Source organism: Eretmochelys imbricata, chromosome 7 (assembly GCF_965152235.1).
Source record: "Eretmochelys imbricata isolate rEreImb1 chromosome 7, rEreImb1.hap1, whole genome shotgun sequence".
Taxonomy (NCBI): Eukaryota; Metazoa; Chordata; order Testudines; family Cheloniidae; genus Eretmochelys; species Eretmochelys imbricata.
In genome coordinates, this window is record NC_135578.1 from 60,954,246 (window position 1) to 60,977,144 (window position 22,899).

General features: G+C 51.7%; 2 protein-coding genes across 6 annotated transcripts in view; one reads left to right on the forward strand and one right to left on the reverse strand.

The window, feature by feature from the left end:
- The window catches only part of ADAM8 (ADAM metallopeptidase domain 8), a 97,385-nt gene extending 82,549 nt beyond the window's left edge, over positions 1 to 14,836 (forward strand). Inside the window, exons 20-26 of one of the 2 annotated variants that reach the window (XM_077821199.1) lie at positions 3,633 to 3,822; positions 6,406 to 6,468; positions 11,145 to 11,213; positions 12,014 to 12,064; positions 12,734 to 12,844; positions 13,021 to 13,131; positions 13,442 to 14,836. In XM_077821199.1, coding sequence (XP_077677325.1) covers positions 3,633 to 3,822; positions 6,406 to 6,468; positions 11,145 to 11,213; positions 12,014 to 12,064; positions 12,734 to 12,844; positions 13,021 to 13,131; positions 13,442 to 13,492 — 646 coding nt within the window. In that variant the 3' untranslated portion in view covers positions 13,493 to 14,836. The remainder of the gene's footprint in view (positions 1 to 3,632; positions 3,823 to 6,405; positions 6,469 to 11,144; positions 11,214 to 12,013; positions 12,065 to 12,733; positions 12,845 to 13,020; positions 13,132 to 13,441) is intronic. The other variant, XM_077821200.1, reaches the window with a different exon arrangement.
- Positions 14,837 to 16,390: 1,554 nt separating this feature from the next.
- Positions 16,391 to 22,899, reverse strand: part of ERLIN1 (ER lipid raft associated 1) — a 56,979-nt gene continuing 50,470 nt past the window's right edge. For all 4 annotated transcript variants that reach the window (XM_077821012.1, XM_077821009.1, XM_077821011.1 and 1 more), the window contains 3 exons: positions 21,846 to 21,935; positions 21,379 to 21,458; positions 16,391 to 21,112 (listed from right to left, as the gene is read on the reverse strand). In XM_077821012.1, coding sequence (XP_077677138.1) covers positions 20,894 to 21,112; positions 21,379 to 21,458; positions 21,846 to 21,935 — 389 coding nt within the window. In that variant the 3' untranslated portion in view covers positions 16,391 to 20,893. The remainder of the gene's footprint in view (positions 21,113 to 21,378; positions 21,459 to 21,845; positions 21,936 to 22,899) is intronic.

The following is a 22,899-nucleotide window of genomic DNA, read 5'->3' on the forward strand; positions in this document are numbered from 1 at the left end:
CACAATAGCCAGATTCCATGGTAAGGAGCAAGCGACAGGCTGATTGGACAGCTGGATGGACAGACTGAATCGATACAGATGGTTGACTCTCTCCACACCAGTCCACTGGCCATTAGTACTTGTGCTTGGCTCCAGATATCCAGGTGCTTGTCTGAGTCCTGTGCTGACAGGCAAGTGTCCCCACGCTTTCCCCTGTGTACCTCCCCTACGGCCTGTGGGAGAGAAGAGTTCATTCCCCCATAGCCTATCCAACCCTAGCCCTTCAGCCAAGGCTGCTGACAAGCGGGTCAATTTGTCCCGGTGTTTTTTGTTATTGTGACCTGCACTGACAAGCCCAGCCCCGTGCCAAGAGGAGACACTGTCTGGCCATCACATGGGAGCTGCTGTTGTTCACGAAGCCCCTGCTCTGGGTTCTGATCAGTGACAGGTGTGGGAAGCTGTATTCCCTGAATCCCTGAAATACCACCCCTTCACCCACCCTCTGGAGACCTCGCCGGGCCAGCCCCTCTGGGCTCTTCCTTCCTACACCCCCACCGCCTTCATCTGCTGCCTGCTGGTGGGTGTTTGGTCACTGACCAGCCTGCTCAGGAGGACCCTGGAGGAGCGGGGTGGGTGCAGGTCCTGTCCACTCTTGTTTGACAGCAGGAGTTTCTGATGGGCCTCCCTGCTAAGTGAGCACCCCCTGGAGAGCGTGGTATGGTTCCCAACCCCCTGCAGGGCCCAGTTGTTTGGACTCTCCCTGCAGTGCCATGAGACCCTGTCCCTGTGCTCTCACGAAACAAGGAGCTGCAGGCCCTGGTGCTGACAGGGCCCTGCCAGTGTCCTCTCTAGGCAGGAGGGGAATATTGAGGGTTCTGGGGAGGGGCTGGGCACAGGGCCAAAGAGCTGCTCTCTGTTCTCTGCTGCTCTCGTTCACTCACAACTGCATTTTCTCACCAATGTGCCCTGAGCGATGCCTGGGCCAAGTGTGACACCCCTGACCTGAAGCAGTGGGAGGGTGCAGTAGCTTCTCTGAGGGTGAAAGCCCCTCTTCGTGTTGAACCAGAAAGAGGTGGGCCAATGCTCACCCTCCTTCCTGCCCCAGAGCTGAGAAGCCCCAGCTCAAAGGCCATTTGTGGGAAGTTGCTACACGACTACGAGGAGGGCTTAGAATCGCAGGCCTCCCCGCCCCCGCCCTTGGGTTCTGGTCCCAGCCTGGACATCGTCTGGGGGTTTTAGGGCTTCTTGGGAGGGGCAGGCCAATGGGGAGTTAGATACAACTGGAATGAGAAGTAAACCTGAAGGAGCAGCAATATCCCAGTGTGTGTGTAACAGACTGTGAGGGTGTCCCTCTCCCTCTTCCTGTCCCCTCATCACAGGCTCCTGGGGCTGGGACCACGTGCACTGTAGAGTGTCTGCATAGTGGGGCCCCGATCCTGTCTGGCGCCTCTGGGCATCGGGTTACAATCCGCAGGCGGAGGTTCTGTGGGCTTCAGGGGATTGGCAGTTAGTAGCCATTGTTATAAAAGCAGTAGCTCGATGCCTGGAGTGTCTGCCAAGCACTTGGGATTCTCAGCTGGCCTCTCAGCGCCCCAAGGCACAACCACTCCTTCGCCGCTGCTATTGCTCACAGCACTTACAGATTGTGAGGTGGCAGAGCCAGGATGTGCCAGAAAGGGAGAGGACTGACAGTGCGAGTGAGCAGCACAGGGCTGGGTTTGCTCCTGTGATTCACAGCTGGACACTCAGCTGTGCGGACGAGCTTACAGCAGTCCCAAGCACACACCCTCTTGGGCTTTTCCCCAGTCAGGCATGAGGAAGCAATCGAGACATACCCTGTCATACCCTGCATGGCAACACACAAGCCCCTTTGTGCCCTCTTCCTGGGAGCACTCTGCATCCAGATTTGGGACAGAGCAGCTAAGCGTGTTCATACAACTGATGGGGCTGTTTCATGCAAAACCTGTGGGATATAAGAATATAGGACACAAGGCTGGAAGGGGCACCCTCGGGCATAGTGTCCAGTCCCTGGTATCACAGGTAACTCCAGCATCTCATCCGCTTCAGAAACTTATCCAGCTCCATCCTCAAACAAGTTCGGTTTCTTGCCCCCACTGCTCCTGTTGGGAGGCTGTTCCTGAACCTCACCCTCTGATGGTTAGAAACTTTCTTCTCATTTCCAGCCACAATATGTTCATGGCCAGTTTATCTCTTTTTTTTAACTTGTGCCCAGACTGTCCTTTAGCTTCAGTAGCTCTTCCTCCTCCCTGGTGTTTACCCTGATGGATTTGTAGAGAGCAGTCAGAGTCTCTCAGCCTGCATTTTGCTAGGCTCAACAAGCCACGTTCTTGTAATCTCCTCTCATAAAATAGGCCCTTTGTTCCCCTGATCATCCTATTAGCTCTTCTCTGCACCAGTTCCAGTGTGGATTCGTCTGTCTCGAACATGGCTGACCCGAACTGTACACAGGATTCCAGATGAGGGCTTACCAGTGCCTTGTACAGTAGCATTAATACTTCTCTCTTTGTACTGGAAATGCCTGACCTGATATATATGTGACTTTTTAACAGCTGCATGAGACCATTCCCTCATAACCTGGAAAATTTGTCAATGGTGTTGGAACTTCCCTATTGATCTCTGCCCAAAGAATCATTTAGGAGCTGGGTGCAGGATAAATGAATGAATCTCTCCTGCCGGTGGCTGAGCTGTGTGACTGTGTGCAGCACAGGATGAGTCAGAGACCAAGGTGGGGTTGGAGCAGAATCCATTTTAATTTTCCCATTTCCCCTTTTTTAAAAAGAAATTTAAAAAATCATCAGAAATTAACACAGCCCTCCCCCCCACCCTCCCTGCCCTCCGAAAACTAAGTCATTCCAGTGCTGCAGCTAGGAAAGGTAATTCACTACTTGCAGCGGCTCTTTGAAAAATAATGCTAAATTAAACTATCATTTAATTGGTAAAATTAAAATGGTCACTACACCCTTTAGAAGTAAGAACCCGTGTTCAGAGGAGTTACAGAATGTGTTGCCCACATTCCAAAATTGGAGAAAACACAGTCTCTGGATTCCAAGGTGATGAGTATGGGATAGACAGACAGGCAGACCTGTTAGCTCTACATCTCAGGTAATTGAGGAGTTGAGCTGGTACAAAGTCACTTCAGGCAGAAACAGGAAGAGCACCCAGGTCCACTGACTGTCGTGGGCTTCAGTTATTTTTGCAATAAAGTGATTTAAAATGCTGGGCTTGTTTTTAAAAACTGAAAAAAGAAGAAAATGAACCCCAATGTGCCCAGTAATCAGCATGTAATGGTGATGTCATCATGATCTGTGATGACACAGGGCTGGTTATGCTTTCCAGTCCCTTGGGACACATTTTGAGGTCCTTTATAAACATCCGTCTTTTAAGGTCTGATCTTTTCTACGATATATGGTTTTCCATGAGTAGTGTTGAAAAGTGTATTATTCTCCTTCATCTGTGACGTAGTATGTTTTTAGGGCAAGGTGGCAGCAGGACCCTGGTGAATCCTGGGCTGTTCTGTGCCTCACTGCCAAAGAGCCATTGAGGTGTTCAGCAGACCTCAAAATTGGGGGCCTTTGGGTGAAATCAAACCAGAGGGAAAATATGGCTGTGGCTCTTTTGTGTGTGTGTTTCAGGAGGATTGTGACCACCACCACCAATGGGCTCTCCAACCCCTTGTTTCAAGAGGGAAGCAATACTAGGAACGTGAGGCATGAGCTTCAGAGTTGTGACATCAGCAGCCCAAATCTGATCGCCACAACCTCAGACCTGAAGAGCCCCAGGTCTGTGTACGTGCCCATGACTCCCAGCAGGCCGCCGCCCGAGGTATGTGTGGCCCAGGCAGCCTGGGGAGCAGGAGGGCAGCTCTCGTGGCTGGGGATTTTTACTAGGGAATTCTGGGCTCCTGGCCACTGTGTCCCTGCAATGATGCTGTAGAGAGGGGAATCAGGCTGCTTCCTATCACCCCTTTGTAACCTCTTCAGTGGACCGTCACTGTCCTTCCCAAGAGCCCTCTGCTGGAGTGGTGGGAATTGCATTTCCACGCCCATACAGGCAGCACAAGGCCCCCGTTACACACCAAGGCAGCACTGTCATACAAGTTACGCAGTTAGGAGCCTGTTCCTGCAGAGCTGGAGGGGAGAACAAACCCAGGATGGTGTGAATCTGAGCACAGGGATAGGCTAAGGGATGCAGGCTTGGCCCTCTGCGCCTCGGCTTCTCCAGTTGGTGCTTTCTGCTATTGCTAGGCAACTGGGTGCTGTAAGAGCCCCGCAATGGAGCTGGATGCCAAGGATTGATACAGTTCTTTGAGCTGGGGGGATGGTCCCACAGCTTGGCCATATTATCTCCCTATAGCCCAGGCTGTGTCTGAGCTTCCCCAAGATGCTCCCATTTCCCCAGTTAGTTTGCTCCAGGTTAAAATGTGGGGAAGAAAGAGGACTTTCCACCAGGAGAGGCCCCATAGCACATGCTGAGTGGGTGAGCCTGGGGCTGGGTGAGCTCCAACCAGAGCAGAACTGGATTTGAGGAATGTATCTACCCTCGGAAGGGGGGCACTATGATGGGGCATATAGACCCCACACTGATGAGGTAGGTGCCAGAGAGGGCCTTCCCACCCCCCCACCCTCCCGGCCTGGTCCGTCATGTCTGATAGGCAGGAGGCCGGTAAAAGGAAGGAAACTGCAGTTGGCTGTTTGACCTGAGAGCCCCCCATTCAACCAGCACCCCTACTCCTAGCTTCCTTTAGCATCCTCATTACCCCCCAGTTGTCCCTGGGTTACCTCTTCTGCTTCTAGTTCCTCCCCCTATGGCTGTTCCCTTTAGTACCCACCTGCTGAGCTTAGTGCAGTTCCATGTTTGGCCCTGCCCTCTGGTGGATTGCCCTTCGCAATGACATTTCTGGCCAGACACTCATTGTTTGCAAATTTGAAAGTTGTTTAATGAGCTAATTTGCATATTTGCAAATACTTTGCAAAATATGAATCTGCACAAAGCTGACAGTGATGCTCTCTGCTCCCGGGGCACCTCTCCTCTGTGCCTGCCATCTGAGAGGTCTGGGGCAGAACAGGAGTCCTGGGCAGGGAAGCTGCAGCGGGTATGGTGGCGGTGCTGAAGATAGGTATGGGTGATGGGGTTGCAGCCTTGGCAGTGTCTGGAGTCAGGTTGGGATGACGGTCCACATGATGTGGGGGACATGGCTTGTGTGGGCTGGCAGGCATGAACTGGGAGTTCAGCAGGCAGAAATGGCTGAGGGGCTGGCTGGGTACTGCATTAGTTGGGGAGATTCATTAACTAAGTGGTAAGGGGTGAGCTGCATGAACTAAATTTCCTTTGGTGCCTCCTGGGGGAGTGGAAGGGCAGATCCCCTCACTAACTGTCCCCATCACTCTGGGCAGGGACCCCCAAAGCACCCTGCACCTGAACTCCAAGGAGAGCTCCATATGCCGAACATGCTCTGCCCCAAAGGCTGATTACCATGGCTACCAGTCTGTAGGGCTATTCTCTTGGCTGGATCGGGCAGGGCATTTTGGCCGCTTGTGTCAGGGCTGCCTCCTCCAATTCTCCCAGCAAGAAATCACCTTCCAGACGGGTTTGAACCTGGGCAGTGTTTATTGGCTCTCGCTTGTGTCACAACAAACCCCGGTGTCCCCAGTGTGGCTGTGTGTTGCTCACGGCTGGGGCTGGAGCCTGCAAGACATCTGCCTGCTGCCAACCCTAATGACAGGGCATTCCTGGATTGTCCATTAGGGTTAGATTGACCCTGCTCTGCTCTGGGCTGGCAGCTCGTTGGCCTGAGTAGCTGGGTATGCTGGGTCAGCCCCCAACATCACTCAAGGCGGGCTGGGCCGCACCATGCGGGATTGGGTAGGCGTCTCTCCACTCAGGCTGGGCTGAGCTGGACTGGGTGTCACTCCACTTAGGGTGGGTTGAGCTGGACGATAGTGGGATGGGGTGGGTGTCTGTCCATTCTGGGCAGACTAGGATGGGGTGGGCATCTTTTCACTTGGGGTGGGCTGGAATGGGATGGCCATCTCTCCACTCTGGACAGGTTGGGCTGGATCATGGCAAGATGGAGCGGGTGTCTCTCTACTTGGACTGGGTTGGGTCATGGCAGGATGAAGTGGGCATCCCTCCACACAGGAAGGGGTGTGCTGGGCCATGGCGGGATGGGATGGGGTGGGCATCTGTTCACTTGGGGTGGGTTGGGCTGGGCCATGGCAGGATGGGGCGGATGTTTCTCCGTTTGGGGCAGACTGAGCTGGGCTGGGGTGCGGGGGGGGATCTCCCCATTTGAGGTAGGACACTGTCTGTTGGGTTCGCTTTGAGTTCCAGTCACACTTTTCGCAGGGAGAGGGGTAAACACACTGGTTGATGAGAAGCAAATAATTTTTACTTGTTCCTTCTCAGCCTCCTGCGGTGGCCAGTAGTGCCTGTCAGAGTTCGCTAGCGTATCCAGCCAAACCTGTGCAGGTAAGTGACTGGCCTGGGACTGCTGCGTCTGATGTTACTGCTTTGCTGTCAAATGCCTGAGACAGTCACAGCTGCACTCTTAGCAGCAGTCTGCTGAATACCCCTCATGGCAGCTGAGCTGACTGCAATGAATCCAGGGGCCTGGAGTCACCGCTGTGGCCCTGACTGTGTGACCCTGCACAGCTCAGTTGGGCTGCTCTGTGCTCCTGCTCTCAGATCTGGTGGCGGAGAGTTGACCGTGCTCCGTGGTGAAGGGACGTAGCGCTGGAGGGAGCTGTGTGTGGAAATGCCTGTGTTCTAGCATAGACTTTCTGTGGATGCCCCAACTGGAGAGCACAGCGTTCTTCGAGTAGTGTCCCTGCCTCTCTCGCCAGGAGGGAAGCCCAGTTAGCGAAGGTCCCTCAAACTGTGTTCTCTGCCTTGGAGAGTTACATGACCCTCAGAAGTGTAACTTCTGTCTGGCCCTTAAATTCAGAGTGAGGAAGAACTAGGAGATGAAGTTTAGACTACTAATGATGGAGCACTGCCCTTTGCCCCACTTCAGAACCAGATCAGAAGGACACCTCCCCGTACACCAATCTCTGGGCAGATTCAGTGCCTCTTTGACCTCGGGTCAGCTCTCTCCCAGGAAGGGAAAATCTCCAAAGACCTCCTAAAAGGGTCACAGGAAAAGTGGTTCCAACTCCCTTCATAAGGAGCCTTTAGATAAGAACATAAGAATGGCCATACTGGGACAGACCAATGGTCCATCTAGCCCAGTATCCTGTCTTCTGACAGTGGCCAGTGCCAGATGCTTCAGAGGGAATTAACAGAACATAGTAATTATTTAATGATCCATTCCTTGTCATCCAGTCCCACCATCTGGCAGTAAGAGACTTAGGGACATAGAGAGCATGGGTTGCATTCTTAACCATGTTGGCTAATAGCTATTGTGGGACCAATCCTCTATGAATTTACCTAATTTTTTTTAACCCAGTTATACTTTGGCCTTCACAGGCATCCCCTGGTAGTGAGTTCCACAGGTTGACTGTGTGTTGTGGGAAACGGTACTTACTTTTGTGTGTTTTAAACCTGCTGCCTATTCATTTCCTGTGTTACATGAAGGAGTAAATAACACTTCCTTATTCCCTTTCTCCGCACCATTTATGATTTTATAGACCTCTCTCCTATCCCCTCAGTCGTCTCTTTTCTAAGATGAACAGTCCCAGTCTTATTAATCTCTCCTCATATGGAAGCTGTTCCATACCCCCAGTCATTTTTGTAGCCCTTCTCTTTATCCTTTCCAATCCTAATATATATTTTTTGACTTGAGGAGACCAGAACTGCATGCAGTATTCAAGGTGTGGGCGTACCATGGATTTATATAGTGGCATTATGATATTTTCTGTCTTATTATCTATCCCTTTCCTAATGGTTCATAACATTCTATTAGCTTTTCTGATTGCTGCTGCACATTGAACAGATGTTTTTGGAGAATTATCCACAGTGACCCAAGAGCTCTTTCTTGAGTGGCAACAGCTAATTTAGACCCCATCATTTTGTATGTTTAGTTGGGAATATGTTTTCCAATGTGCATTACTTTGCATTTATCAACATGGAATTTCATCCGCAATTTTTTTGCCCAATCACCCAGTTTATAAGATCTCTTTGTAACTCTTCAGTCTGCTTTGGACTTCAGTATCTTGAGTAATTTTGTGTCAACTGCAAACTGTGCCACCTTGCTGTCTACCTCTTTTTCCAGATCATTTATGAATATGTTGAACAGCACTGGTCCCAGTACAGACCCCTAGGGAACTCTGCTATTTACCTCTCTCCATTCTGTAAACTGATCATTTATTCCTATCCTTTGTTTCCTATCTTTTAACCAGTTTCTGATTCATGAGAGGACTTTCCCTCTTATCACATGACTGCTTACTTTTCTTAAGAGTCTTTGTTGAGGAACCTTGTTAAGGGCTTTCTGAAAGTCCAAGTGCACTATGTCCACTGAATCACCTTGTCCACATGTTTGTTGATCCCCTCAAAAAAATCTAATAGATTGGGGAGGCATGATTTTCCCTTTATAAAAGCTGTATTGACTCCTCCCCAACAAATCGTTTTCATCTATGTGTCTGATAATTCTCTGTAGTTTCAACCAATTTGCCTGGTACTGAAGTTAGTCTTACCGGCCTGTAATTGACAGGATCGCTTCTGGAGCCGTTTTAAAAATCAACATTACATTAGCTATCCTCAAGTCATCCAATACGGAGGCTGATTTATGCGATAGGTTACTAATTGCACTTAGTAGTTCTGCAATTTCATATCTGAGTTCCTTCAGAACTCTTGTGTGAATCCCACCTGGTCCTGGTGACTTACTGCTGTTTTATTTATCAATTTGTTCCAAAAATCTCCTCTATCAACACCTCAGTAAGAACATAAGAGCGGCCATACTGGGTCAGACCAAAGGTCCATCTTGCCCAGTATCCTGTCTTCTGACAGTGGCCAATGCCAGGTGCCCCAGAGGGAAGGAACAGAAGAGGCAATCATCCAGCGATCCATCCCCTGTTGCCCATTCCCAGCTTCTGGCAAACAGAGGCTAGGGACACCATCCCTGCCCATCCTGGCTAATAGCCATTGATGGACCTATCCATCTGGGACAGTTCCTCAGATTTGTCACCGAAAAAGAATGGCTCAGATTTGGGAATCTCCCTCACATCCTCTGCAGTGAAGACCCATGCAAAGAATTAATTTAGGTTCTCCACATCAGCTTTGTCTTCCTTGAGTGCTGTTTTAACATCTCAATCTTCTAGTGGCCCCATTGATCTTCGGGCAGGCTTCCTGCTTCTGCAGTACTTTTTTTAAAAGGGGCTAGATTCACCAAATGGCTGGAGGAGGAGATGGTCTAGTGCCCCCCCTTTATAATCATTACCCTAATGGTTAGAGCATGTCCCCGTGGGGCAGGAGACCCAGGTTTGAACCTCTCAATCTAGAATAGGCTCTGAACCTGGGTCTCACCCTCCCAGGGGAGTGCGCTAACCACTGGGCTGTGGGCAGTGGGGGCTGGGGGTTCTCAGTCTAACCTGTTGAAGCTGTTCTGCTTCGTATAAAATACTGGAGGGGTCAATGGGGCAGGCACTAGCCCCTGGGTCTGCCTCCTCCCAGGCGAGCACCCAGCTATCAGAATTGTAGGACTGGAAGGGACCTTGAGACGTCTTCTAGCCCAGTCCCCTGCACTCAGGGCAGGACTACGTATTATCTAGACCATCCCTGACAGGTGTTTGTCTAGCTTGCTCTTAAAAATCTCCAGTGATGAAGATTCCACAACTTCCCTAGGCTATTTATTCCAGAGCTTAACCACCCTACCAGGGAGTTTTTCCTAATGTCCAACCTAAACTGCTCTTGCTTCAATTTAAGCCATTTGCTGCTTGTTCTATCCTCAGAGGTTAACGAGAACAATTTTTCTCCCTCCTCCTTGTAACAACCTTTCATGTACTTGAAAACTCTTATCATGTCCCCCCTTGGTCTTCTCTTTTCCAGACTAAACAAACCTAATTTTTTTCAATCTTCCCTCACTGGTCATGTTTTCTAGACCTTTAATAATTTCTGTTGCTGTTCTCTGGATTGTCTCCAATTTGTCCACATCTTTCCTGAAATGTGGCACCCAGAACTGGACACACTACTCCAGTTGAGGCCTAATCAGAGCGGAGTAGAGTGGAAGAATTACTTCTTGTGTCTTGCTTACAACATTCCTGCTCATGCATCCCAGAACGATGTTTGCGTTTTTTGCGACAGCATTACACTGTTGACTCATATTTAGCTTGTGATCCACTATGACCCCCAGATCCTTTTCCGCAGTATGCCTACCTAGGCAGTCCTTTCCCATTTTGTATGTGTGCAACTGTGATTGTTCTTTCCTAAGTGGAGCACTTTGCATTTGTCCTTATTGAATTTCATCCTGTTTACTTCAGACCATTTCTCCAGTTTGTCAGCTGGAGAGTCACTCTTAGTCTTGCTTACTGGCCTGATGACAATTGAACTGCTTTGGGAAAATTGCTCCTGGGCCTTGGTGGCCTCTGGCATCACAATAAATGAGATCCTTTCAAAAGCCCAAGGCAACCCCCACCCAGACAGGCAGCTCCGTCCCTGGCAAGGCTGCGCTAAGTGCAGTTCAAGACACCCTTATACCCTCATCTCGCCACGCCCCCTGGCTCTAGGGCTGCGCACAGCGTTAGACAGAACATTAGCCATGAGCAGCTTCCAGAGCAGAGATGCTGCCTCTGGGTAGAGCGCCAGGCCGAAGAACTGCTTGGAAAAAGCCCCTGTAGCTGGGCCTCAGCTCCCTTGGGGGCAGGAGCCTGTGGGGGGACGGGATAGCGAAGAGGTGGGCAGGTTGGAGCCAGTTGGTCCTCAGCTCCCTTAGGGGCAGCAGTATGCGGGGGAGGGGTGCCAGTGCTGCACATGGCACCAGGCTCTCCATGCTGGCCTGCCCCTAGTGAATGCATGCGCTGTGATTCCAGTCACTCCCTCAGGACATGGCCCTGCAGATGTGTAAACGTGGCCCTGTGAGTAACTGCTCCCCCATTGAATCCCAGCACAGGCTGCCGTGTGCTGCTGGCCTGGGAACTGACAGGAGACACAGTATTTTCATTCAAAGACCGCGAAACCTTAGGCTTGTTTTCTTTTCTCTGCATTTGAATTAGGTTGGAGTTAAACCCAACGTGGCACCTCCCCCTCTGGTCTCTGCAAAGCCCAAACCAGCTGCTGGCGAGGTAATGCTGCTTCTCACCAAGCTTTGGAATGCGCACACGTGCTAGCGGGGACCCTAACTGGCAGCATCACCATCCCTACTGGAGCTGGTGCTTGACATCAGTCGCCTGCAGGCCTGCCCAGCATGTCACCTCCCTGCCTGAAGCTATCCTCAGCCTGGTTTCAGGCCCCAAGACAACATGTGCTGCTCGGGGGTGCCCCCTGCCCTCTCCTGCCAGGCCTCCTTGCAGCTCCCCGTGCTGCAATCGCACTACCCAGACGGTGTGTGATGACCCCACTGCTCCTCCCAGTGCAGAACTCTCTCCCCCATTACCCAGCCCCATGTGGAGCTGTCATGTCCACAGGCTCGTGGGGCAGCATGTCCACAGGCCAGCCCCTAACCCTGCAATGCTGGTGGGTTGAGTCTCAAACACCCTTGGCACCTCCCGGGGCATCTGCCCACCCCTGGTGCAGAAGCCCCCTCAGCCAAGGTCCCGGTTAGGCTTCTCCATGATGCTGAAAGCCTGAATCAGCAAAATTCAAACACCCCCACTTCCACATGGCCTTTGGCCCCATCAGAGACAGAGCCAGGCAGGCTGAGTTACTTGGCCAGAGCCTCACAGCACTTCCTTCCCAGCAGATTGTCCTTGTTCTTTGCATGGAAAGTGTGGCCCCTGCCCCAGTGGCCCCTGCTCGTGCCACTGGCCCCACCAGCGCTTTTGCTGAGCCCACGTGGCAGCACCGAGCTGTGGTAGGGGTCGGGGGCACCTGGTGGGAGTTGGTTTGGAACTGGGTGACTGACTCTATTGCACCCTGTTGTTAGGTGAAGCCGAAGCCACCGACCCGGCCTCTCCCCGAGCTGAGAAGCAAACAGGTGCGTCTCATCCTGGGTCCTCACACTGGACTTTCTGCCCACTAGCCACTCAGCTCTCACTTCACAAGTAGGGGCTCTGCACACACACACACATCCCTTCCCCCACCCACCTCCAGCTCCGCGACCAGTACTGAGGGCCCATGGCTGGCTGTGGGGGGGACAGTCTGATGGGGGGCAGCCCACACAAGAGCTGGGGGGCCTTATCCAGGAGGTTGTGTGCCTGCCAGAGTCAACCCTTGGAATGGGCAGCATGGTGTGCTGGGCCTGGGGGAGCAGAGGCAGGAGTGCTGGGGTCAGCTGTGCTGCATCCACACCACTACAGTGGCATGGCCTGAATTCACCTAGGCTGTGCTCCAGGTGCTCAGGAGTGTCCAGGGCTAGATACTGTATGGTCTGCGCTGTGCGATGGGCTGCTTTCTGCCAACCAACCAGCTGCACTGCAGCTGCCTCCAGCACTGGAAAAAAATCATTACAGCTGTCGTTAGTGAGGCCCTGCCTTGGCTTACTGGGGTGGGGGGGGGGTCTCATTTCTTTTCTTTCCCATTCTCCTATTCTGATAGCAGTTTCTGGGAGAACAGCTGCCAGTTTTTGCAGCTGAAATGGACGCTGATCCCAAAAGATTTATAACGTTGTACATTAAAGGAATGCTTTTCATCTTGCTCTTGCCAGTGTAAGGCAGATAAGCTGAATGGCTGTAGTATGGATGGGACCAAATTGTCAGCTCTGCCTATCCCGCCTGCCAAACCCACTGCCCTGATGTGTCAATCCAGTCAGCCCCAGGTGAGCCCAGCTCTTGTGTGTCTGCGATCAGATTGGCTGTTGTGTTACCCAGTGGGGCTAGGCGGGGTTACCTTTGCCTGACTAGGCTCCCTGCTTAGGTGGCTATCATGAACAGCTGCCAGTTTTTGCAGCTGAAATGGCCATTAAAGGAATGCTTTTTGTCTTGCTCTTGCCAGCGTAAGGCAGATAAGCTGAATGGCTGTAGCATGGATGGGACCAAATTGTCAGCTCTGCCTATCCCGCCTGCCAAACCTACTGCCCTGATGTGTCAATCCAGTCAGCCCCAGGTGAGCCCAGCTCTGTGTGTCTGTGATCAGATTGGCTGTTGTGTTACCCAGTGGGGCTGTGGGGGGGTTCCCTTTGCCTGGCTAGGCTCCCTGTTTAGGTGGCTATCATGCCCTGCTCCCTCACTAGCTGAGTAGCAGGCTAGTCAGCTTTGTTTTGTTTTATAGTGATTGAGCTGTTCCTCCCCTTCCTGTGCCAGTGAGGGCACTGGGCTGCGCCAGTGTGCCACGGTCATTCAGTCACTGCCAGGGTGGCTTTAGCAGCGTCCCAGGACCCAGCCCCTCTCATGGCTCCTCTCTTTCTGTTTTCCAGCAGGCTGCTTCCTTGAAGGTGGCACTGAAGCCTCCAGCTTCACGGAGATGACCCAGACTGTGGCGGCTGGGACAGCAAGGCGTGGCTGGCTCCAGCGTTTCTCTAGAATGATTGAGCATTTCTGCTTCTTGCTTAATGGTACTCGACTCGCTTAGCAGAGTCTTCCTTCAAGGTCTTGAGTGTTTACATGAAATGCTTGACTCAGCTGTGCCTTAACACAGATGCTGTGGCTGCACAATACAGCAGGGCTGGCCAGCAATGGCTGCTTGGAGGCTGGGGGGGGCTCACACCAGCAGATGTAGGGAAACGTTCTCAGGTTTTTACTAGTGAAAGGGCAAGGCCTCCCCAAAAGTACAAATGAGGGACACTTCTCTCACTGCAGAGCCCCCCCTCCCCATGCAGGCATGGGGGGGTGGGGGGAGCAGCTCAGGGGACCGTTCCTATTTCCATGCCATGCATGATCTGTCCCAATGAGCCCAGCAGATCATTGTGTCATGGCAACGCACTGCCAAGACCACCCATCCTAGCATGGACCGTGTCAGCTAGATCGAGGGGACTAACCCCAGCATTGCAAGCTGGCAGCTGTAATCTCTGCCCACTGCATCCCCCCCATGCTGCCGCCTGGAATTATGTTGTTGCTTTCAGGTGCTGGACATAGCAAATGTGCCCCGCCCCTGCGGGTGATCCAATTCGGCAGTCAGGCCGGGGTTGTGGAAGGCCATTCCAGCAATGGCCTCTTAGGTAACAGCTGGAACCTTAGCATGTTCAGAGACTGTTTTTGCCCTGCCCCTAGTGCCTGAGTCCAGCCAAATGGTTTTGCTAACAGTGACACATCCAGGAGCCTGGGCTGGCTCCCCAGCCCTCCATAGGGCCTCTCCTTATAGGCAAAACAACTGTGACAAGCTGCCAGCCCAATTCCCTCAATGTCTCAAGTGTCAGCTCCTACTATCCGCAGCACAGACCCTCGTATGGCACTTTCCAGCCCTTCCAAAGCATGTCAGGATGAACTGGGACTCCTGGCTGGAGCTGGCGTTTGGGATGTTCCTGGGTTTGGGCAAGCAGTAGCCGCTGTCTCCCCAGCACAGATTTCCAAAGCTGCTGGCTGTGCAGTGCGTAGGCATGACCAGCTACTGCCAATGCAGGAGCCAGTGCTGTATGGTGCCTGGCAGGTAGCAGCCAGGACCCCAGAATCTACTGCAGTAACTTGATGCCACAGTAATACATGCTGCGCTCAGCAAACAGCCCTACTCACCCAGAGCACATCACAGTCAGCTGGTGTTGGGTTATTCTGTTGGCAGCCAATGTATTTTATCATTTAAATTATTGTCTGAGTTATGGTCTGTCTGAAGGGCAAGTCACAGATGGGTTGTTTTTTTTTAATCATGATAATTTATAACCTTTAATGTGACCTTTTCACTCACTGTGGTGTTAAATCTGATGCTGCTCAGTTTGATATGAGTTGAATCAAAGGCATTGGTAAGAGTCAAAGCTGCAGGCCAGCTTGGTGCAGGGTTTCTAGATGCTGGCTGGGGGAAGGGTTGAACAGTGACTGCTAAGGGAAGGAGGTAAGACTCTCCTGATCCCTTGCAGCCCTGTATGCGTCTTTGGAGAGCTTGGGGCACAGATCCAGCCCCTAGTCTTTGTCTCGATCATGGTCTGAGGGCTTTAGTCTAAACTCACATTGTACTTTAGAGGACTGCTGTCCTGGGGCCCAACCCTGACTTCATGGGGGCCACAGGGCAGGAGAGGGTATCCACACACAGAGTTGCTTAGCACTTTAGCAGCAGCAGCAGCTACCATGCAGAGGTAAGTCAGCTCATACAATGGCTCTCCCCTCCATTGGTTACTGACAGTTAGAGGAAAGCTGCTGCTCTGAACCCACCTGCAACGGAGCAGATTCTTCACTTGTCCAGCAGCCCAGGGTTGGCCTGTGCTCACAGGAGGAAGGTTGCATCTCTCCCTTCAATACACAGATATTTAAGCTTCTAACTTCATCTGGTTTCTATGGAAGGCAGGGGAGCCTAAATGTCTTTGTTGAATGCAGTATTGCTGCTCCATTTTTCAGCAGTGAGAAAACAGTGCAGATAGTACATCTCTGCACCCATCAATGGATGTGGCCCTCTGCTGTCCTGAACAAAACAAGTTTGGTTTTTCATCAGCCATAAAATGGACTTGGCCTGAACAGGAGGGAAGGGATTGAGGCTGCTCTCCTAAACCCCTTTTGCAGTTCCCCTGACCCAAGGAGACAGGAGAGGCTAAGCTCCTGGCAGCCTTGTTACCTTGACACCAGTGACAAGGAGGGCCCCATGCTGGCCACCGTTGCTGTGGAGCAGGGTTATGTTACTCCAATTTGATGCAAGAAAGCCCAGGGACAATGGGTTAGGGGGTCTGTCTCCTTGCCCTGGTGCATGTACAGGGCACATTGCCCTGGAGCTGTGGGAGGATGGATGCATGTGTAACAGCTCTGTGACTGCATGGCAGATAATGATTCTCCATCTGGCCACCCTCCTGGATCCCATCAGTGGTGAGTGCTAGGTCTGGAGAAGCCCTGGGCTTGGGAAATCTTTCCCTCTGAGAACCTCAGCCCCCAACCATGAGCAGATCTTGCTTTAGAGCCCTAAACAGTAGAGCCCCCACAACAGCCTCTAGCTGCAGCAGGAGAGCAGGGGCTGAAGGTAGGTGTTAGGCTATACAGGTTCTGTGTACCCTCCAAGACACTTGGAGTATTTCCAGTAGGGAAACCTAGACAGGACAGGAAATGGAGGTGGTTGATCTGTTTATACTGGGCTGGGTCCTCCCCTGAGTTTGCAGAAGGTGGGACTACAGTTGCCTGCCTTCACATGAATCTGGTGGAGACCTAGTAAGAGGCAGCCTAGTCCCAATGCAGGCAGGCAGGATGAGGGCAAGGTAGCCACCAAATACATGGTATCAAAATAATTTTATTCTTATCCAAAAAATTTAACATTTTGCCATATAAATGAATTTTTAAAAAAGTAAATTCCATAGAAACTTGTCCAGGCCCCAAGGCCCCCCCCACCCTCAGACACAATCCAGCAGTTTGTGGAGGCAAAGTTGTTTGCTATCTCAAAACATGGACACTTCTAAATTCATTTTCAAACAGGTAAATTCCAGACCATGAGCCTTGTGAGAATTCAAACTAATGCACAAGTGACCCACACTGATCAAACCAACTGTCTCACTTATGACCAGCATGTCATGGACAGTATTTTAGAGTAGGTAAAAGTGATCAGAATGTGAACCCTAAAATGTTGGTTAGGAAAACAGGCGATTTCTGTCTAGTGCAGGAAGCACTGATCAAATATTGCCAAAGGACTGTGAACCCTTAGGAACATCCTCAAGCACTCCTTAAAGAGAAATGTACAAAAAGCAAATCACACCAAGCAAGGGAGAGTGAGCATCTGACATATATATTCCAAGCCAGATAAAGAGCACATCTAACACCAAGCTGTACAGGCCAAGTCCAGCCTGCAGCACCCTCCTTGGCAGCAGACTGAGGCCACAAGTGAACAGAAGTTTGGGAGGATCATTACTGCCCAAGGAGCACCTCCACTCTTGCAGAGAAGGAGCTGTTTTCTGTATGCACCCTGAATCTAGCATCACCCACTGGCTGTAGAGCCAGCCATTGCAGTTTTGTGTGCTGTTGCCTGCCTCCTGGAGCTGGAGGAGTGGTCTGCTCTTACAGCAATACATAGGTCTTGTACACCCAGGCACCCGAGAGAGTACAGGGCTTGTCCCCATTCCCGACCCCTCAGGCATCCCTTAGACACTAAGCTCCCACTCATCCTCAGTCAGTGAGACCGCTGGTGGGCACAGAACCCTGCTTATAGCAGACTTTCAAACAGCTGGAGCTGATGCTTTTTCAGTCATAGTTTGTACTTGTGACCATGCTCTCCTGCTGCAGTGCAGGCCCTCCCAGGAATGCAGACTGGTGTAGCCCACAGCCAGGCAACTGGACAGCTCAGAACTTGGACTAGAGCACAGAGACCTTGAAAGCAGGTACTTGGCATATGGCTGGAGGACTGACACACATCAGCTAATAGCTTGGTGCTTAGCAGCATGGGGAAATGGGAGGTACAGAGACTAATTCCCTGGGGACAGAGGCACAGATGTCAACCAGTCTAACTTCCTGCTAGCCAGCAGTCTTGGCAGAGCAAAGAGCCAGAGCCACCCAGTGTGCTGTGGCTGCAGGTCATTACAGCAGAGGGCTCAGGCCCATCTCACCTAGCAGACCTTCAACCACAGAGCAGGTGAGTTCTCCCTGGCCAGGATGCAGATTCAGAGGCTGCTACTTCAAACTCTGACAAGTCCATGGGGCCACAGGCTGCTTGGCAATGCCTGGCTTCTCTCCACGAGATGGTGGAACCACCAGGGGGCTGTCAGTAGGACTGTGCCATTCAGCTCAGCATGGAGCCATGAGCATGTAGACTCCAGTTCTGGTGGATGAGCCTGCTCTTCTCCCACCTTATCACAGTGGGGCAAGGAGGCAATGGCACTAGGGTAAGGTTCGTCTGTCCTCACCCCAGAAGCTGCAGGAGTGCACAAACTCCCAATCAAGAAGTGCCATCTCTGCTGCTGCCTGGCTCCAGGAGGCTGCATGGCATTTTAATCCTCAGGTGGCTAATTGTTCCTTGGTTCCCACCTTAGTGGGGCTCTAAGAGACTGGCAAACAAATGCTGACAGCCCAATGCACAGGGAGTCACAGGGCCTTCCCTTCCTATGGGCACTAGCTTGAAAGTATCTGGACAAGAGAATACTCTGGCTGCAGCAACTAAATGTGCACCCCGAACAGCCAACAGCAAAGTGGATGCAGAGCAACAGGTCTGTAAAGCACACTGTATTCATGCTGGGACACCTCCTCCAAGAGATACGCTGCACTCTGGCTGAACACAGTAAAGGCAGAAATGCTGCAGAAGGGGCAGTGGGTTGAGAACAATAGCTCCAGTAAGAACCACAGGGCTCATGCTGCAAAGTAGAAAGGGGGCATTCTGTCCCCCAGGGGAGCGAGGCAGCACAAGGACTCCCCAAGGAAGGGCAGCACAGGCGCAATGTTTAGGAGAGAACAGCCATTTGGCCACATGAGATCTACAGACACGAGGAACAGAAATGGCAGAAGCAAAGCTGCAAGCCTCAGGCCCGGTCCACACACAAATTGTAGCCCACTGACAGTAAGACAGAGCAGGCCAGCTGCCTGAGCATGGCCACAATTATACCCGGACAAAAGAGGTTGGGGCCGTATTGCTAGTCCTGCAGAGGAAGAGGAACCTTCACAGCAGTGCAACAGCACGCACACGAGGGCTCACACTCATTTAACTATTTCAACCAGGGAACCCCCTGAGTAAAATAGTTAAAATCGGCACAAAAATCAGTGTGTGTGGGCCAGTCCCGGTGAGAGCCCTGGCCTCCTGAGTGAGCGCATCAGCAGGTGCTAAGGCAGGTTCAGGTTTTTAAACCTTGAACTGAATACTTCAGAGAACAAGGTAAATTATTAGCATTCAGGAAAAAATACAGAGCACGTTCCCCAGACAAGCCCCCAGTCCAGCCCCAGCTCCACACTCCCTGCAACACCAACTGCAGGGCAAAATGCAGGTGCTCAGCGTTTCCAAGAAGCACCCACAGGGCCGAGTGGGCTAGTGCAGCCCGTGGAGCCGGAGGGTGGGATGAGCACATAGACTCCAATTCTGGTGGATGAGGCTGCTCTTTTCCCACCTTAGCAGAGTGGGGGTCAGGGCCAGATGGGAGGCAAGACATTCTGGAACCAATCCCAGTGATCTAAACCCCACCCCAGGACTTAAAAGGGAGCATCTACACAACAGTATGTGAAATACCACCTGAACAGTGGCCCTACCATTGGAGAGGAGGGGAGGAGACTACACCAAACACAGCTCCTGTAGGAATTCCCCCCACCCTAGGATAGTGGGTCAAGGGACAGACAGCAGAGGGGGGCTTCCTTCCTGTGCCACGAGCAGGGAAGCATCCCAAGCAGCAGCGCCACTCAGTTGAGGACATTACGGATGGTCAAAAATGCTAACAGGCAATGGGTTGGGCAACGGGAGCTGTTCACACTGAGCGCCTGCTCTCTGGGGAAGCGACAATACTTCATTCAAAAACAGAATACCCCCACATTAAATGACTCCAATCGGGAGCTGCTTCTGCAGACCTCCCACCACAGGAGCTCAGCAGCCTGATCCCGACACACTGGGGCAGAGCTGCAGAAGTGGTGGAGCAAGACTGAGCTGAAGCAGCAGGCTGAGCCCATTCCCTGCTTGGAGGCAGAACGAACACTGGGCCACCCCAGCACTGGAGAGGTGGGCAGCAAGACAGCCAACTGAGTCCCTCGTGCGTGGCGTGGCATGGCGTGGCGGGGGAAGGGAGACTACTTTGACCCAGATCTGGGAGCGCTGATTCCTACGTCCTCCATCTGCACTTGCTCTCCTCCCTTTGTCTGCCAGATGCAGAGAGGCAGCAGCCCTCCCAGGGCAAGGAGGCAAAGCTAACTGAAAGGAGGCTGGGGGGGCCTGGCAGAGGCATCTGTGGTCAGGGCAGGTTTCACAAGTCTGTCCCCTTGCCCTCAGTACCTGGCACCATATGCTGCCTGCTCCTCAGTCCGCATCTTTGGAGGGGAGGAGACAGAGCCATACAGCACCAAAGAGCAGAACATGATCTTCATTGCACGTAGGGCAGCTAAGGAGACAGGTATCCCAGGTAGCACAGCATTACCATTATAGACTAGTGCCAAGTTCAAAGCAGTTAGTGTTGCTATCTACAGAAAGGATTAGAACTATATGGTTCCTATTTAAAAAAAAAATCTACTTGCCACCAAGCCCATCCTAGCAGGACCTCTGGCATCTAAGGAGCTGAGCAGGTGTGCACAGTGAGGCACAATGCAGATGGAAGTCGGTAGCATTTTACAAGAAGAAATTAAGTTTACATCTAGATGAGCGACAGGCCTCAGAGCAGCATGAGGGAGGTTAACGAGTCAGTCCAGCCTCAGGGCGTGGGCAGCAAAACAACCACGCTTTCCATCCCACTCACCCAGCGCCCTCGAGGGCCCCTAGGCCAAACCTCCTTCCACAAAGGTAATGCAGAACACAGGCCTTCTAAACAACTGCACCTCCTGCAGAAGGCTCCCTGGCTTCTGTCCTTTAATATTCCAGTATAGGCAGGTTTAAGTACAGGATTGTCCCTCATTCGGAAGCACCAGCTCAAACAGGGAGTGAGAAAAGGGAAAGGCAGAGCCCTCAACACAGTTGTTGCTTAAAGAAATCAATCCAATTGTCATATCTGTGTAGAAAGAGGCTGCGTGTGCTGCGTCCGCCTCACTGGGGCATGGCAGAGAGCAGACAGCGCCCCTGTAGCACACCAGGGAGGACACTGGTCTGCACGACGCAGCCGCTTCCTCCAGAGCTTGCTGAAGCGTTTCCACCTCTTGCATCAGCCTGTGCTCTCTGGTTTTTTGAGGTGGCTTCCCCCAGAGAGTGCAGGATCCTCCTTTGAAAGGAGGCTGGCTTCTGGCACGGTCCTCATAGCCACGTGTTTGAAGGTGCAGGAATCCAAAAACATGCTGGGGATGCTGTTACCAAAATACAGCTTGCTGTTGGCAGCAATGGCCTGATACTTCTTCAGCTCCAGATACGCTGGCGTGAGTTTCAGCTATACAGAGTGAGAGAGCAGATCCCATAAGAGGCAACATTCTCATGCAGACATCACTGGATTTATCCCCACAGGTTCCCTCTCACCCAGCAACAGGGGTTTGTGGTCGACATTTAAATCCCTGCGCCAGAAAACTGGATTGATATCAGATAAATTAAACATTCCCATATCACTTGCCATTTGGAGCCCTCCCCTTCCTCAGTGGAGTGAAGAGACTAAGCAAGTCTACGTTTTGGGTCACTTTGTTCCAAAAGCACTCCCCATACCTTGTTAGAGTCAGCCATTTTCTGAGCCGTGTAATATTCTGCATCAGCTTTTGTTCTCTCTCTTGCTAGCAAAACAGCATCTAACAGCAAGAGAAAGTCAAATAGAAAAGAGCATTAGAACTGAAATAGCAACATTACTACAAGCCCTCTGGGACTGTGATGTAAGGAGATCACTGGCTGTGCCTGGTCACAGCCAGGCTGAGCAACACACATGTGCAGGCACTGAAGAGCTGGTGGAAAACACTCAGGGAGAATTTACCCTCAGTTAAGAGCTACAGTTGTGTGAGGTTTATTATTTGCATTGTGATAGCACCGTGGATCCCCGGGTTTCTCCTCCACCCATAGTTACTGGAGGTGCGGGGAGGGTGCCTCTGGGAGACCTTGTGCTAACAGCTAGCGGGGCAGGGGGAGGGGGCGCGAAGAGAGAAAGAAGAGAGGAGAAATGTCACTACTCAAGCTCCAGTTACCTTCAATCTCAGAAATTCTCTTCTCTGTTTCCTTCTCCATAACCTTCTGTCGATAATGAATCTTGGCCACCTCAGCCACCTTCTCAGCTTCTGCAATTACAAACTGCAGCTCAGACAATGCTCGCTCAAGCACCTGTGGCCACAGCATGTGGACAATAGTTTTGAATGGACTGCACTGGATATTATTGCTGATAAGAGGCTCAGTACCAGGCTATCCCTACAGCTCACTTCTTCCATCCCCTCAAGGTGCTTCAAAAATTAACAGTTACAGCTGGGTGGCACGATCAGGAAACACAACAGTGATGGGTTCTAGCACTGCAGTAACTCAGCCACCTTTCACACAGGTGGTGCTACCAGTAAATTATGCCCTACAAACTTCCTTGGTGTGGAGACAATCAGCCTGCAGAGCTCAGCCACTTTCACCAGGACAGCTTGTGATTCCAGTCCACAGGACTGATCTGGCTTACAAGTGTCCCCAGTGCAGTATGCAGCTCCATCCTGAATGCCCTTACAATATACTGAAAACAAACTGTTTAGTGATGTGATGCACACATCTTGGGTAGAAGCCAAACTACTAAGAATTTCTCTTCAAAAGGAACATCTCTAAGTTCTAAGCAGCTTCCAAGGGAGGGATGTTGAGAACTCTAGTGAACTTCTAAGCCCCTATCCTGCACCACAATGTAGCACTTTACAAGGGGGAATTCATGGAAGTGGCATGTGCTCCCTGAACTAGAGAGTTGGACAGGACCACTGGGGCTGCTCTCCATTCCTTTCCAAAAGGGCCATGACCCCCAGGAGTAGGCTTTAAAACCCCTCTGAAAGACGACCCCTCCATCAGCACAGCATCCCTAACACCACATGGGGGACTGGGGTCAGCACAACACAAACTGTTGACATGACAAGAGAGAATAAAACTGCCGAAGTTAAAACACACAGCTTCATAGCATAATGTGCTTCTGCACCATGTGCCCACTGGGCAATTACAGGCCCCACTGCATCACTGAATGGTCAGAAGCAGCATCACCACAAAAACTGGTAGCCACCAACTGCTGCA